This window comes from Maylandia zebra, linkage group LG7 (assembly GCF_041146795.1).
Source record: "Maylandia zebra isolate NMK-2024a linkage group LG7, Mzebra_GT3a, whole genome shotgun sequence".
NCBI classification, from domain to species: Eukaryota; Metazoa; Chordata; class Actinopteri; order Cichliformes; family Cichlidae; genus Maylandia; species Maylandia zebra.
In genome coordinates, this window is record NC_135173.1 from 26,134,603 (window position 1) to 26,151,364 (window position 16,762).

The 16,762-nt window shown below is 39.8% G+C and overlaps 1 protein-coding gene across 1 annotated transcript in view; it reads right to left on the bottom strand.

The window, feature by feature from the left end:
- Nucleotides 1–16,762, bottom strand: part of cttnbp2 (cortactin binding protein 2) — a 99,756-nt gene that overhangs the window by 19,711 nt on the left and 63,283 nt on the right. Inside the window, exons 5-8 of the mRNA XM_004556307.3 lie at nt 15,278–15,586; nt 3,921–4,020; nt 1,808–1,958; nt 259–450 (exon numbers count right to left, since the gene is read on the bottom strand). Coding sequence (XP_004556364.3) covers nt 259–450; nt 1,808–1,958; nt 3,921–4,020; nt 15,278–15,586 — 752 coding nt within the window. The remainder of the gene's footprint in view (nt 1–258; nt 451–1,807; nt 1,959–3,920; nt 4,021–15,277; nt 15,587–16,762) is intronic.

The window sequence follows — 16,762 nt, forward strand, 5'->3', positions numbered from 1 at the left end:
AGCAGTTTCTGAATAATCAGATCCTCACATTTGACACCAAAGTCACTTTTCATCCTCATTCTGATGCTCAGTTTGAACTTCAGCAGGTCCTCTTTATCATCAGCAGGTTCATATGAGGAATTATAGAGTGAATATGAATGCAAAAAGCCAAATAAAAGTAGGAGGAGGTTGAAAAGCTCTGTAAACATGCGAGGAGTTGACAGGAATCTTCCACATGCAGACTCGTTATAATCATATACATATTTTTACAATTGTTACCTTAAGGCCCAGGGCAGCAGCCATGTGTGCAGCCGTCCAGCCATCACTGTTGGCCTGGTTCAGCAGGGCAGAAGGCAGTGCCAAGGTGGCAGGAGTCACAGTGGGGTCACTTTGGGGTGGGTGGTATAGGAGGAGACGCAGCATGTCGGCGTGTCCCGAGCGCACAGCAGCATGTAAGGCTGTGCAGTTGTCCTGCAGAGAGATAAAGGTGAGTTGTGTTGTGTTGGAGTTCAACTGACAGAATCTATTAGCGATACCTGACACCTTTCAAGTGAAGTGAAGGTGTTACACACGCATATCAACTCTGCTGCTTAGAATAATAGATGGTGGTGATTTTGTTTAACTAAGTTTTAGTGGTTTCAGTTTATACGAAGCATTAACAAGAATAAAAAAAACCTACAAACACCCAAAAGACCTAAAGACAATTCAATTCAGACTTTTTTGGCATTTTCTAATTACAGGATTAAAAAAAACAATGAAACAAAAGATTTTGAAGAAAATTAGCTCTGACATACTACACATTCAAGCTGTACTCTTAACCCAGTTCAGGCCTCAATGTAAATCATCACATTTGACTGAACACACTGGCCAACATTTTCTTGTGGCTAAAAATACCTCCACACTCAAAAGCTTAGATATGCTATAGAGACTCTGGCAGCTCTCTGGCTCAGCAGGGAAGTCAGACTAAATGAAGACCAAAGCAGGTAACTAAATATAGGGGCTTCGTCACACACTGTCACAGTAACTAGCAGGCTCCTATGGTTACCATGGAAATCCAGAAAGCCCATACATCAAAGGGCTCTCAGCAGAGAACAGCCCCCCAGAGAAAGCTGCGATCCTTTATGTGAAATGGACAAAGTGTTTAACAGTGAACATCATTAGTAACAAGTGACTAAATGGAAAAATGTGGAAAGGGGGACAGCGGTGTGTGTTTTAATGAAAGGATTACATTCTGTGCAGTATTATCCAGAATATACGCTCAGGGCAAAATTATTAAACGAGGATTAAAACTGTAGCAAAGTGTGGTTTTTGTGAAATCACACACTTATGAACTTTTAACACAATATTATATGCGAACGGTACATCTTCTCACTTATTATGCAAATTATGACTTTCAAATCTGAAAATTGTCCAAACATCAGTTACATCGGCAAGCAATTTAAAACATTAGCGTTAAAGCATCTTATATCACTTTGAAACATCTGTAAGGAACTGATGATGTAAAAAAACAAAAAGATATTACCATGAGCCAACAACCTAAAAAAAAAGCCTATATAGCTAAATGACACTTTTAAATGAAATGAATGCTCGTTTATTTTGATCTACATGAGCTGAACTGTTGTGAACTTGTACTGCAGTGAAACACATGCTACTAACTTACAAGTAATTTTAATCTGTAAACAAAAAAAGATACAGTATCTAGTTGGTGGATATTATTATTATTTTTAAGACAAATGAGCATGGCTATCTATACAAGTCACAGGAAACCAGGTTTTCCTATTACGTAGAAGTCAAACAAATTCATTATTGAGTCTTAAGTTATACTTACCACAGTAGTCAGTGAGCGATCAGCTCCAGTGCTTAGCAGGACCTGGGCACAGTCCAGCCTTCCTGCCTCACAGGCCAGGAAGAGTGATGTCTGCCCCCCCACTGCCACTGTGTCTACAGCAGCTCCTGCAGTCAACAGCACCTCCACACAGCTGAAAAGAGTTAGGCAATGTTAGTAACGCAAGAGGCGAATAAACTTGGAAAGTAGTCATTATCATTCAGCTCATTCAGCTGACTAAACTAAAAGTGAAACATTACAAATGATATAAAGGACATATAACAACAATGGTGGTATCCCATGGGTATCTAAATCAATTTACGTGTCAAAATTATGGCCAAATAAAACCAAAGTGCTTCAAATGACAGCAATCAAAGATTAAATTACATTAATGTATACAAATTCTGGTAATTATTCGAGATATTTTGTTGCATTTATTCTTTACTAATCATTTACAGTTGTTACTCCTTATGGTACACCACCTGTTAACAGCCATGGGAAGACATCATACACATCAGTCTGCTACAAAACTGATGGGAGTCCAGATCATCTCAGGAACACTAAGCCTGTCAGCTAACACTGGGACTAAGTCATGATACCCAAGGGGGAAAAAAGACTTCACACTGTAAAACAAGCTGTGTGTGTGTGTGTGTGTGTGTGTGTGTGTGTGTGTGTGTATGTGTGTGTGTGTGTAAGGATGCCTTTTGGATATCCTACTCTATAAATAACATGGTGATCAGATATTACAGCACTGCACATTCCCCAGCTGGCTCTGTGCATCCTCGCTCAGTCCACTGTGGCTGACACAGCCTGGCTCTAAGCACTGGGTTCATCTTGGCAAGACATCACAATCAATACGAGTGATCGCAACTGACAGTGAAGATCGTGTAGAAGCAGATGTTTCACTCATCTTTCACAGCTCATAATGAAGGATCTAGTAATGTTTGAAGAGGAGAAATTGGATAAAGTTGCAAACATGAACAGGTACTGCCAAGTCAAGCTGACTTTATTTCAGTTGGTTTCAGAAGAGGAGCAGAGCTAGTCTCAACTTGATTAATTAGAAAATTCCCTTCAGGCATTATTGAAGTTCTTACTCTTAGAAGTTAAACTATGCTCTACCAAACTACCAGTTTGAACTGGTGTCATTGCAGAACTGAGCAAACAAGCTGCCGTCGCTCTGGGCAGTGGAACCCAGCACAGTTAGCAGCATCTGCCTACCGGTTGTTTCACACATGGGAGGCTCCAGCTGTGCTTGTCTTCCAGCAAAGTATGCATAATGAGTCATCAATTGACAACACACAAACTGACTTCAGGGACCAGTGTGACAACAAAAAAAAAAGAGAGCTCAAGTCCCGAAAATAGCAGTAAACAAAAACAGGATAACTACAAAGTCACACTTCACGGTTTCTGAGACTTGACACTTGTTTTAGTCATGAAAGTGCCAACTGAGCTACATTATCTTTTTTTGTAATTTAATTTGTGAAAGCCAACTGAATCAGATAGAAAGGAAAATAATACTTAAATGTAATTAAATAAACACACACACATGGACACACACACAGACACACACTGCTGGTGTTGCTGCTTCTCACCAACCATGATCTGTCAACAGTCAGCGGTGGCTACGTTACATGGTCAAACCAATGAGTTCTTGGGGGTTTTAGTAAACCTTTTCATAATCCAACGAGAAAATAATGCAACCATCTAACCATGGAAACTAATTAAATGCTGGCTGTGTTCTTTGTGCGCACATCCACCACCTTTTTCTAAATGTATGTGAACATAAAAATCCACCCAAATCAAAGTGAGAAAATCTGATTAGAGTTGAGCTGATAAGACCTGTACCAGAGATGCATTAGCAGCTGAAAAAAAACATTTCAGTGCATGTTTCATGTTTTATTTAAATGCATGACCATTAATGAAAACGTGACCTAAACTGTTTCTTTTGTGCATCGCAGTGAGTAGTCTAGTTTCTGGACTGCTGGTGAAATACAACAAGCACTTCAGCTGGGAAACCTTTCACAATTGACCAAACTGATGCATATCTGGGTTTTTTTTAGAAGTGACAAAATTGTGACCACTCTGGCTAAAAGGCTTTAAAACCATATGAGCTCACCTGCTATGGCCATGGGCAGCAGCAAAGTGTAAAGGTGTGAATCCATTCTCATCCGAAACATCAGCAGGCAATCCCGAAGACAGCAGCAGCTCCACACAATCTGACAGAGAGAGGAAGATGGATGAATCTTTTGTAGTCTGCTGCTACACAAACATGACTCAAGTTTTGTAACAGCATACAGAATTAACAAAAAGACTGTAAAATATTTATGACATATAATACAAATACGATCCATCAGGGCAAGCAAGGCAAGCAGCACTTCTCTAAAAGTCTATAAATCATCAAAGAAAATCAGAGTGAAATTAATCTATCGAGCTCAGTCTTAAACAGTATTCTGCCCCATATGCACTAGCCTTTAAATTACTATATTATCTTATAGCAACAGTTGCCTACTGTGTCTGGACCTCTGCTTGCCCCAGTTCTACCGCAATCTAAATTTGATGGTTATGTCCGTGTCCTGTTAACAGACTCAAGCTGGGCAGGCCAAGAGGCCACAAGCTTGTTTGTTTGCACATCTGCATTAGGGCTGTGTGATATGACCAAAATCTCATAACCCGATATAAGAATTCTATTGTCCGATAACGATATAAATCACAACATTTTCTGTAAATTCTGTGAATCTCCGGCAGCTCGACTTGCGGCAAGTGTTTCCAGCTGTGCGTCATGTAGCTGGAGTCGAGTGTTTTAACAGATGCATGAAACGATACATTTTTAGACATAAGTTGTAAAGGCCAGTTTTCTTAGTGAGTATTTATTACACGGTGTGCTGCGGGGAAAAGCCTGTTCTAACGTTTGAGTCTAAGGTTTATTTTTTAGCACCTGGCGGCTCTTTTTTAATTCTCATCCGATAATAATCTGCTCTTTCACGTGATTCAGTTTATTTTGAAAAGTCTCAACAGGATCTTGAGCTTTATTGTGAAAGGTTTATGTGGAACATAAACAAGCGGACACGCGATGCTGTTACCATCGTTGTTGCCAACCACAACGCATAAAAACAGGCGCTTGTCCGTCTGTAGTGTGGTTATATTAAATATAAGAGAAAGAGAGAACTTTAAGAAATTAATATAGCCACCACAGTGACCATCACAACGATGAAAAAATATTGCCGTAAACAGTTTATTTTGCGACACCACGGAACAAACGATAGCGTAAAATGAAACGATAGACGTTTTTATATTGTCATCCGATATACATCGTTATATCAAACGGCCCTAATCTGCATTGTTGATAAACTTGTGACAGGAAAGTGATGGGAGACAAGTAGACTAGAGAAGGTGCTAGAGGCTCCGCTTTCACTGTTTGGAGATCAGTTACCATCTGTGTTTGTGAAAACAGTGCTGTCATTAGCAAGGACAGTCACACAACAAGCACAAAGAACTGTGCAAGTCTTGAACTATCCTTCAATTTTCACATTTCAGCATATTTTGGTTGGAAAACAGGAAATAGATGCAATGATGTATTGAAACATAAGCAAACACAAATGGAAATACAGTATATAAGGAAAAACCAGAGTTTGTACAATTCTAACCAGCTTGAAAGTCAATATTTGGCATGACTATCTTTATTCTTTAGCACAGCCTGAGCTCTCTTAGGTAGCTTTCCTATACATTCTTTAAGCAGCCTTCAGGAATCGGTCTTAGGGTTCTTCAAGAACATTCCAAAACTCTCCTTTTAATGTTGACGGCCTTTTGTTCCACCCTGTCTCGATGATCCCACGCTGCTTTAATAATAGTGAGTTCAGACTTCTGTGGAAGCCAATCCATGCTTTTATGCACTGGCAGTGCGTTTGTGATCTTTTCTTACTGAAAAATGAAGCCAATCAGACACTTTCCAGATGGCATAGCTTTGCAGATTAAAATCTAACAGTACTTTTCTGGGCTCATATTTCCACCAATTTAACAAGATTCTAGTGGTGCAACGGATCACGGATGATTCGTAATCCGAACCGATCCCACTCCACGGTTCGGCACGCACGTGATCCGAAGATTCGAAAAAGAAGGAGAAAAAAAGTATGTGTATGGTGCGCGTGGTGGGTCTGTCAAGCGATAGTTATGGCCAGCACTAGCGGTCCAAGTGGAGGAGCAGAGAAGTTTGCGGTATTTAAGCAGCCCTTTGCTGCCCAGTCCGACCGGCCTAAAGCTATTACAAAAGCTATTGGGGTGTTTAGCTGCAGACGGGAGGCCGTATTCCCTTGTGCAAAACAAGGGGTTTAAACTATGATGAACGTGCTTAGCCACGCTATGATATCTCGTTCGCGTCCACTTTAGTGGCAAGATCGTTCCAAGCATGTATGAGCAGGAAAAATTTTAAGTTATGGCTGAACTGTCCCAGGCATCTTCTGTTGCCCTAACTACTACAAATGGGTGGACCTCCAGGGCAACGGAAAGCTACGTGACCGTGACAGCTCATTATATCACAGCAGAGTGCGACATAATGAGCAGTATGTATTATTGTAGGGTCTACCTTACAATATAAAGCGCCTTGAGGCGACTGTTGTTGTGATTTGGCGCTTTATAAATAAAATTTAATTGAATTGAATGGTAGATACAAAGCCCTGTACTGCCCTATATTGTACCATAATTTTTTTTTTTTAATAATTGCGTGGAATGAGTCTTGAGTTGAATGCTTTTAACAGGCAAAAAATATTTCAATAAGTAAATAAGTAAATGTAAAATTTTTGTCTTTTTTTCTTTTTTTGCTGATCTGAAAATTTATCCGATCCGTGACTTAAAACTGATCTGATCCGAACGGTGAGATTCTTGATCCGTTGCACCACTACAAGATTCCCAACACCACTGCCTGAAATGCAGCCCCACACCATGACAGAGCCTCCACCATGTTAGTTTCACGGCTGTAGATTGGCTGTTGTATCTCTGTCTTGACCACCTCTGTAAGTATTGACAATTTGAAACAAGCTTTGATTCAAGCCTCTACAAGACATGTTGCCATTGATTTTTTTAGTCCAGCTCTATTGTAATTTGACACACACAGAGAAAGGACTACAATGTCAGAAAACCTACTATAACATCTCAGAGTGAGAACCACAGTGTACACTGAACTCAGAGCATAGAAGCCACTTTATCTTGTTGCCATGGATACTGTAGGTAGTGTAATATGGATGGTATCGCTGGACAAAAAGAAGCAAAACAATTATGAGAGAGGACTTCTATGAATCACTGAATCCCTTCGCAGTTATTGAATTGGAATTTTAAAAAAGAAACTTGTGTATTTATTACAAAGACACAGTTTTGTGTTACAAAGACACTTCACTCCAAAAATCTTTTTCATTTTGTAGAGCATTTGTCCATATAGATTTTGTTTTAAATGGGGGGGCGGTGCTCAGGTTTGGGGTAACTGATGTACAAATATCTACCTAAAATCAACCAATTGGCACTGTTTTATGCCAAAATGTATGTGTGTTTATAAAAATATATCAGAAATCATGAGCCAGTAACTCAACATTCTATAAACCTTGGGAGGCCAGTTTCAAGTACACACACACACACACACACACACACACACACACACACACACACACACACACACACACACACACACACACACACACACACACACACACACACACACAGTGTCCCTGTGCAGAAGGAATGAGAGGTTCATCTTAGCATGACATCATGTAAACATTGATAGTGTTTGATTAATGCTAGCAAAATGCACGTGTGTGTTGGTTGGTGCATCCAGGTCATGATTCTGGGAAAGGCATGTAAACAATGGTGCTGAGTTTTTCCATTTCATGTTTGGAGCTTTGTGCAATCCATGACAAGTGCCCTCTAGTTCCACTATTTTCATGTGAAAGCAGTCATTTCTAAAACCCTTTCATCTTTTGAAATAAAACGAATAAGTGAGTGTGAATGTGAGAGTGAATGAATAGTGGTATTGTAAAGCGCTTTGGGTGCCTTGAAAAGCGCTATATAAATCCAATCCATTATTACAGTTTTTTACAGACGCTAGGACACATTTCCCAATACTTAGGTCACTTTTGCAAAACACTTCACACAATCCTCCTAACTGACCATCAGCTTGGCAAAGCAGTTCATTTCACATTCAAAATGCACTACAACTACCAAAACACTTCATTCAGGTCTCAAATAAAAACATTCCTCCAGAACACTAGCAAAGGTTGACAGCCGACAAACACACTTTGTCACCCACAAAACAATGACCTAAAAAACACTAACAACATGTAGCATTACACAGTGTTTTCTTGTGTAAAACAAGGACACATCTCTGTTTATAATTTCAATATATGTTACTGGAATGAATCAGACATCATGCAGAATTCGTTAATATTTGTTTCTGTATTTTTATTTTTTTGCACTAAGTAATCCCAAAATATAAGAATTTGTATACACACCATCCACTGATACACATACAATAGTAATGCTAATCTACTCGGTCTTCTCTATTTGGCCACAGATTCTCATCCACATCACATCTTATGTCATCTAGGGCAATACACCTAGGAAAGAATCTTCTGGCATGCCAGAATTGAAGGAGTTGAAAAATTGAAGGAGTAACACCTGTGTAGATGTTCATCTACAATGAGAATCAGCTGTGGCTGGTTAAACTGCATTTTTAGATTTAAAATATGTTTCAATAAAATATTGCTGTTGGATTTTGCTGTCTTTTTAAGTTTTGCATTATGTTATTGTTTTGGCCATAAGTTTAACAGTTTTGAAAACAGTATGTAAGCACATGCAAAATGTCCTGTCCGTACAAAGATTTTTGGCAGTTGTTGTGTCTGAGTGAGAAGATAATTCATGAAATTTGAGAGATGTAGTCATTGAATGCATTTTGTGCCAAAACAATGATAACTGGTCCTCAGTTTAGCCCACATAGACTTCTGTTGTGCTCACTGTGTGAGGAGTTTTGCAAACGTGACCTAAGTATTGAGAAATGTGTCCTAGCGTCTGTAAAAAACTGTATTATTATAATAGCGATTATCAGCTACTACGGACCAGAAATTTAATCTCCAGAAATATGCTACAAGAAAAGGTGTTGTTATCTTAAAGTCACGGGTTTAACGAGTAACTCTATCTTATGCATTTGTTTGGCTTGGGTAGGGCTGTGCAATATGATCAAACTCTCATATCCCGGCTTGGGTGTATTTACTCTGTCCGAGTTCTCTGTTCAGTCTGATGATAGTCTGCGTATACCTGTGAAGATGAGAACTGGGCCCTATGTGAACAGCTGCTTTCTCTGCCCACTCTCTTTGTTTCCCTCTCTGTCGCACAAGACCGTTTTCTGTTTTCACTTTGTTTTTGGTGAATAAACTGTTCATCTTTGCATCTAACCTTGTGCTCTGTCCTGGGTTGTTGGAGGCTTTTTGAGCCAGCCATATTTAAAACATATTTGAAACAGGGAACTCAAACCAACTCTCCCTTTTAACATTTATCATAGAGTTTCTATCACCAGATCCTCCGAAATGTCCAATATTCTGAAATATTGCAAATATTGGACAAAGAACAATATCAATTTGTTTTCACACGAGTGTTAGCTATAGGGGTGGTTTAAAAAAAGTTGTACTGTTATTGTACTGTCAATCTTAAACGAAATAGAAAGAAAATCCCATTAAAATGTTGTATGTTTTAAAAAAAAAGCAATAAAGGAAACCACTAATGAGATCCTACAGTTTTGAAAGCTTGTACTCTCTGTTTGCCAAAACAAAATGTTAAAGTACCTGCAGGTATGTTGTGGTATATGTTCCCTTATCAAAGTCTCAACTACGTATATATAGTCCAAATACACAAATGTGCCTTTAGCTTTGGAAATGTCCAATTTGTAGAAGAGTGAAGGAGGATAAGTAAAGGGCATTATTCAAATAATTAGATCAAATCAGAAGGAGAGCTCTTATGTGCATTTGGGTATTTCTGAGAGTGTCCTCCAACTGTGGTGGCACACCTAATATAAGCCTTCAGTGCAGCTGTCCTTCAACTGCATTTGTCATGTTCATGGATCAATGATCCTCAGCTGACAACTGGGTATTATTAAACATCTCAGCAGGGAAGCAGATCATAAAAGGCCTGCATGTCTGTGTGTCATTATTCTGCATGCATTAATTATTCTGTTTTTGTATGCAGGGTACTGTGTTTGTGTCAGGTGGATGAGCATATACTCTGTGCTGAGGTTACAGCCTTGACATGAAAGGCTCACAATCTCACTTAATGGCAGCCAACATAATGCGATGAGTCACAGCTCACCCGCACATGTCTAAGTGTTTATCAGCATCAGGCCTTTGTCCTAACTACATCTTCATACAGCTGCTGCAAAGAGCACGTCCTGCCACTGCTATGCTACACCTTATGACCTAACTCAGCAGTTCCCCTTAGAATGTTTCAGTTCATGGTTTTGGCTTCCCAGCTCTTGCTTTTCTGTTTTAGTATACTTTCCTTTGGGTTACAGCTGTCAACTCTTTTCAGTACGAAGACCCTAATACTGTCACTCTATACCTGCTTCTCACCAACAAACAGCAGAGAATGTCCGAAATTAGCTGGTGAAATTGGGGAACAATTAGCAAGCTAGGCAGCTCCCTTTGAAAGTGGAGGAGACCAAACCTGAGCTAAAATCACTCCAAATACATGCAGTTTTACTAAATACACAGTGGATGTAAAACAAAGGAAACGTTTGCAAATAAGCTCATCTTTTTGCTAGGTTTTGGGCCTAGAGATTCTTATTGAGATAAAACTACAAATACACTGGTGCCAAACACCAACACTTTTATTAAAACATGCAGGCACTCTAAATGGTATACCTTAAGATTTGACTGATTTTTCTGATTTACTGTTTTTTACTGATTTCTGTGAGAATGTGAATGTCAATGCGAACCTGTCCAACTCAGTTTATGGAAGTGACAGCCAAGTGAAACTGAATAATTAAACTGATATGTTACTTGGGCTTTTTACCAGTTTATTTGACCAGTTTAATCACTTACACTGTCAGCAGAGTATTAGCTGCAGTAAATACAAGAAGGCTTTGTGGTTAAACTGTTTTACAGTTTTTAAGTAATGTCACAACTACATACTTTTACAAGAAACAGGAAAAGGGCAGCAACTCAGTCACTAAATCAGTTAAGCCTAATTTGTGGAGGCAAATGAACAAAGCCTTTGTGTTGTTCCATATGGTCACATCTGAGTGAGGAACCCTCTTCAGCGTCTTATTCAAATGCAACTCCTAGATGGCTGCTTACAGGAAAGGAAAAGCATTATTGTAGTCGCATATCTCGCAGTTAATTCAACCTCTAGGGCCTTTATCGAGTTTGCTTGTTCATTTTATTCCATCCCACGGCACCCATGAAGGCACAGGTCCACTAACAGAACTGTGTGCTTGTTAAAATACACGGTGAATAGAAATGCTGATAAGCTAGAAGTTATTTGAAATGGGACAAGAAAAACGTCTGAGTAACCGAAGCTTAAACTAATATTAAAGGCTTCAAAATAGACAAAAGCAAACAAGAACAAACCTCAGTTGGTAAACCGTCTCTCAGAATGCAAATCACACTTTCAAAGCCATTACCTTTTTATTTTACTTTAATGAGCAGAAAAAAGAAAATACTAGGAGCAGAAGGAAAAATGCACTGTTTAACTATGGTGCACGCTATTTACATATACAATGTCATTAACTAGACAACTCACTGAAAACCTTATGCATCATTGTGATCAGCAGTTCAGCACAATCAATCCAGTGTTAATTCTTTGTTTGTATTTTAGCCTATCACCTTTTATTCACAGTCAATACAAATCATCACGAGCTCCTTAACTCTTTAACGATCAATAAATAAGTCAGCCCGTCAGCCAACCACTCACCAAACCTCACATTAGATCTCCATTGACAGTGGGCGAACACACTATATTAAATTTGCCAAAAAGATAAAAAAAAAAAAAAAAAAAATCTGAGTCTAAAAGCCACACTATCCATCTACATCTCCCAAGCTGCAAAAAAGTATCAAATTCAAACAGAGCTAAATCAGATTCAGACACCTGGGGCCCGTTCTTCGTACCTCGCTAAGTAGGTTAGCCGGATTAGATTGTTGACGATTTCGCGTGATCCTGGATCAGTCGGTTCCCCGAAGCTCATCCGGGACTTGCTGTCATAGCAACAGAGCCGTAAGCGTAAACCTGCTCGGGAGCAGGTTTACTTTATGTAAACAGGATTAGATCGCGGCCACGCAGGTATGTCCGCATCATTCATACGAAAGCAACAGCGATATTCCACCACTGTTTCACCATAAATAAATAACATCAATGTAACTAAAGACAATGCAGCACCTGATCCATTTATTGATTTCACACAGGTCATTTCCTAAAAAAGGGAAATGTACTATTAACATTCTATTACATGTATGTGATTATTACAGATTTAATTCATATTTCAGAGTAGCAATTGTAAATTACTTCGTGTAATCAAGATGAGAGACCACGGCTATAAAAGCGAAGGTGGATTTGGGAAGTCTGTCGCAGCCATGTCCTGTCCGTATACGCGAGCCACCCATTGCGGAAGGTGCAAGATTGATAAGGAGAGTCCTCAGAATTCAGCGTATATTGCGGGACAGACAGGATCCTTTAGCTCAGCGCGACAGTGTGCTCATAGAGAGATATCGATTTTCCCGTGAGGGTATTATTTACTTAACCAACTTGTTGACGAGGGGGTGCAGGACCACCACCTGTCTTTTGTTGCTCTGCCCTTTTCTTGGTTGCTGTTATAAACAAACAGATTATTCCAGGGTCTCTTTCCAAGAGACTAAAAGCAATATAAGTGATAAATATTACCATTCTGTAGAATATTCTTATATTTCACTTTTACCTGTTCCCATGTTCTAGTGGGTCCTGTCGTGGCTCTAATGTGACAGAGGATAAAATATAACATATTATAATATAATGTAATATAATATTGGATAATATAGTGTAATATAATAAATCTACCCTACCGCCTACTGGTGTTGGCCAGAGGGGCCGATGGCGCGATATGGCAGCCTGGCTTCTGTCAGTCTGCCCCAGGGCAGCTGTGGCTACAACTGTAGCTGCCTCCCCCAGTGTGTGAATGTGAGAGTGACTGAATAGTGGCATTGTACAGCGCTTTGGGTGCCTTGAAAAGCGCTATATCAATCCACTCCATTATTATTGTTATTATTAAATTACTTACGAGTTTAATTTGTCAGCAACTTCCTGCCAGCCCTCGCTCCTTGCTTTTGCAGCCTTTGCAGTGTTCCCTTGCGTTCTGATTAAACTCTGAAACTCCTGAAATCCCTCACTCAAGAGTTCTTGCTCTGCTGCCGAAAAATACCGAGCCGAGCGCGCTCCGTCGACATTTTCGCCGACCAATCAGAGGGTTGCCGATCAATGTTTCTACTATCGATGCGTAGCCCCTTTTACGACACCCAGTGATGTCACATTACTGCGTCCAGCTGTAGTAATCGTCAACAGCAGGTGTGTTCGGGGAACCGGATTAGCGAGCTCACGGTTAGCGCGATGATTTGATCTTGGATGTGTCATTTGATCTTGGATGTAGTAAGCGACGTACGAAGAACGGGCCCCAGGGCCCTATTTCAGGAAGCCGGTTTAGTGCAAACTCTGAGTAAGTATACCCTGAGTTAACGAAAACTCTGGGTTTTCGGTTTCACAAAGCGAGTTTAGATTAATTCTGAGTGAGTTACTATGACGACACACTCCGTGAAGCTAACCTGCCCCCTAGCAGGTTTACTTCAACTAACCCTGACCTTCTCCGCCTCTTTGTCGGAAACCTGACTGTAGGAAGTGTCAGACATGGCGTGCCCCTTCCTTGAAGAACCAGTAGATGTTGAAGCCCAAATTCTCCGCAGAGCTCTCCGCGTTCGGACATTTTATCATTTCCTGATGATTTCCTGTGTGAACGTTACCGTTTTTCAGCACAATCTATAATTGATTTGAATAACATGCTCAGGCCTAATATTGCTCATGTGACACATCGCGGACATTCTCTCAGTTCTGTACATATTATTTGTATTGCACTTCGGTTTTTTGCAAACGGGAGCTTTCTGTATAATATTGGTGACGCTGAGCACGTTTCCAAGGCTACCGTCTGTCGGGCAGTCAGGAATGTTACAGTTGCACTGAAACGTCTCCTGTACTCGTTTGTGGTGTTCCCCGGTCATAGACCCACAAGATTCATCAAAGAGGGATTCCACAAAATTGCAGGTATCAGGATGAACAAAACTTAATTCATGATGTGGTGATACTTGAACTACTACTTAAATTTTACATTTATTCTCACGGGTACCAGGCGTGATTGGCTGTACAGATGGCACTCACATTCCAATCATTGCTCCTTCAGTAAATGAAGGAGACTATGTGAACAGGAAGTCTTTCCACAGCATTAATGTACAGGTACATAGTTCCCTGTAGCATTTCAAAGTAACAAATTATTTCATTATAGTAATGGATGCTAATTTGTGTTCTCTGCACTGTGAAGATCATATGTGATGCTGCCAACATTATCACAAATGTGGAAGCCAACTGCTCAGCCTCTGTGAGTGGTGGTGGTGGAGGACCCCCACCTGTTTTTCGGGCCTCCGCTTTTTTTCTAGTGGCTATAACGGGTCACATTTGAGCATACAGAGTAAGCAAATATGTACTTGTAATGTGCTCAGATAATTTCAATAAGTGCTTACAGAGGGGAAATTAATGTAGCCTCTAACTGCAATTGATTTACATTGGACAAACAGACCAAGCACTATGGCTCATAATACAATTACACCTTACCTGTTTGGACTATATTTTTATATTTCATTTTTACTTGCTGCCAGGAACGTTTGGGGCCTGTTGGGTTGCACCTGCGCTCACATCACATCACAAAATAAAATGTATGAAATAAAAAATAAAATAAAATAGAATAAAATAACGTGTTAAATGGGTGGAAATCCCTAGATCAATGTTTAAATTAACACTCACGCATTGACTCTGTCGGCTATGTTTTGCCATGCATGCTCCCTTTCTTTTGCAGCTGAGGCTGTGTTACTTTTTTCCCGCAAAATTTGCATGTTATCGGCATATGCTGCCATCAGAATTTCGGCCTCAAGTGCTGTAAAATACATTGACCGCGCCTTCTTTCCCTCCGTCTCCATGGTGACTCGCTTAATCTGTGCTCCACTAATCAGGGCTTCATGTATCCTCGTGCGCGCGCTTAACTTGGGGTTAAAGCAACTCCGCGTTGACTGAACTACTTGTTATCAGCCTTTCTGAAACCGAATATTCCGAGTTGGACAGTTCGGGGTTACTCAACCCTGAGTATCGTTTTTCACTCTGAGTTTTCTAAACCGGCTTCCTGAAATAGGGCCCAGGGCTGATGAATCAAATTCCACTTACCTGTGTGTCCATTCTGAGCAGCAGCAAACAAGGCAGAGGTTTGGTTGTGGTTGAGGTCATGGTTTTGATTAAGATGACTGGATTTTTTCTCCATGGTGGTGGTAGAGGTGATTTTGGTGGTAGAGGTGGTACTGATGGATGTGGTGGTGGTAGTGGTGATGTCGTTGGTGGTTGGTTCTGGTTGGTTAAGCAGCATTGACAATAAAGTGACATTTCCCTGGGAAGCAGCTTGGAGGAGCAGGGGTCGCCCGCCGTCCAGGGCAGCAGGCCCACTGCCACTTAGAGAGGAGACTACGGAGGGACACCAGCCTGCAAGGGGAATAAGGAGTAGGAACAGGACAGGTTAAACTGGGAAGAGGAAGAGCAGGAGGTAGAGGAAACAGCTAGAAGTGCTAAGTGTTGGAGCGCAAGGGTGTAAGAAGGTGGAAGGAAAGGACAGCATATCTGTTTCACTCATTCAAAATAGTCTGCTTTGTCAAAGCAGCAGACAAAGTTGCAGTAGTTTACCATTTCCACCACAGAATCCTAGAATAAATGCTGTAAACAGCTTATGCTGCCAAACACTGTTCAAACTCTTCAATCTTCATTCTTCTTCTTGTTGTGAAGATCCCACAATTTTAAATATAATAAAAACGAAAGCTGAATTTGGAAGAAACACCCTTCAGTCATGTTATAAGAGTTGACGTTGCACAGTGTGTCCATCAGAGGGCACTCTGCAACTAGATGTCGCAAACACAAAAACAAGCTGATCCAATTGGACAGACGAGTAAATAAATAACTACTCCCTCCTTAATGAAACATTCGTGTCTAAAAGAAAAAAAAAATTGACTGATGAGTATATCAGAATACTGGATTTTTAGATCACCAAATATCTTGAAAACAAAATCTCAAAAAGTCTGATTAGTGTCTAATGAAACTGAAGCATCTTAAAAATTTATAGTTTTAAATTACTCAACTCAAACCAAGACACAGACTGTACTTAATATCAGAATGTCTGGAATTGCTAATTGCTTAGTTTGTCACCACAGAAAGGAAACCTTTTAAAATAAGCTCTCAGTTAGCTTCTGCTATTCTACCTCAAAGATATTACAAAACACATATATATACATATATACATACATATATACATACATACATACATATATACATACATACATACATATATACATACATACATACATATATACATACATATATATATATATATATATATATATATATATTAGGGGTGCAACGATATTCGTATCGATATTGAACCGTTCGATACAGTGCTTTCGGTTCGGTACGCATATGTATCGAACAATACAATTTTTTTCAATTTTTTTTTTTTCAATTTTTTTTTTTTTTTTTTTTTTTTTTTGTGTCCCGTTTGGATCTATAGCCATCAGAATTGTTGTCTTGAGGCCAAGAAAGATGCCAAGAGGATTTATTTTAAGTGGATCATCATATTGGTCCATTTGATTGACCTTTATTATAATTATGAAT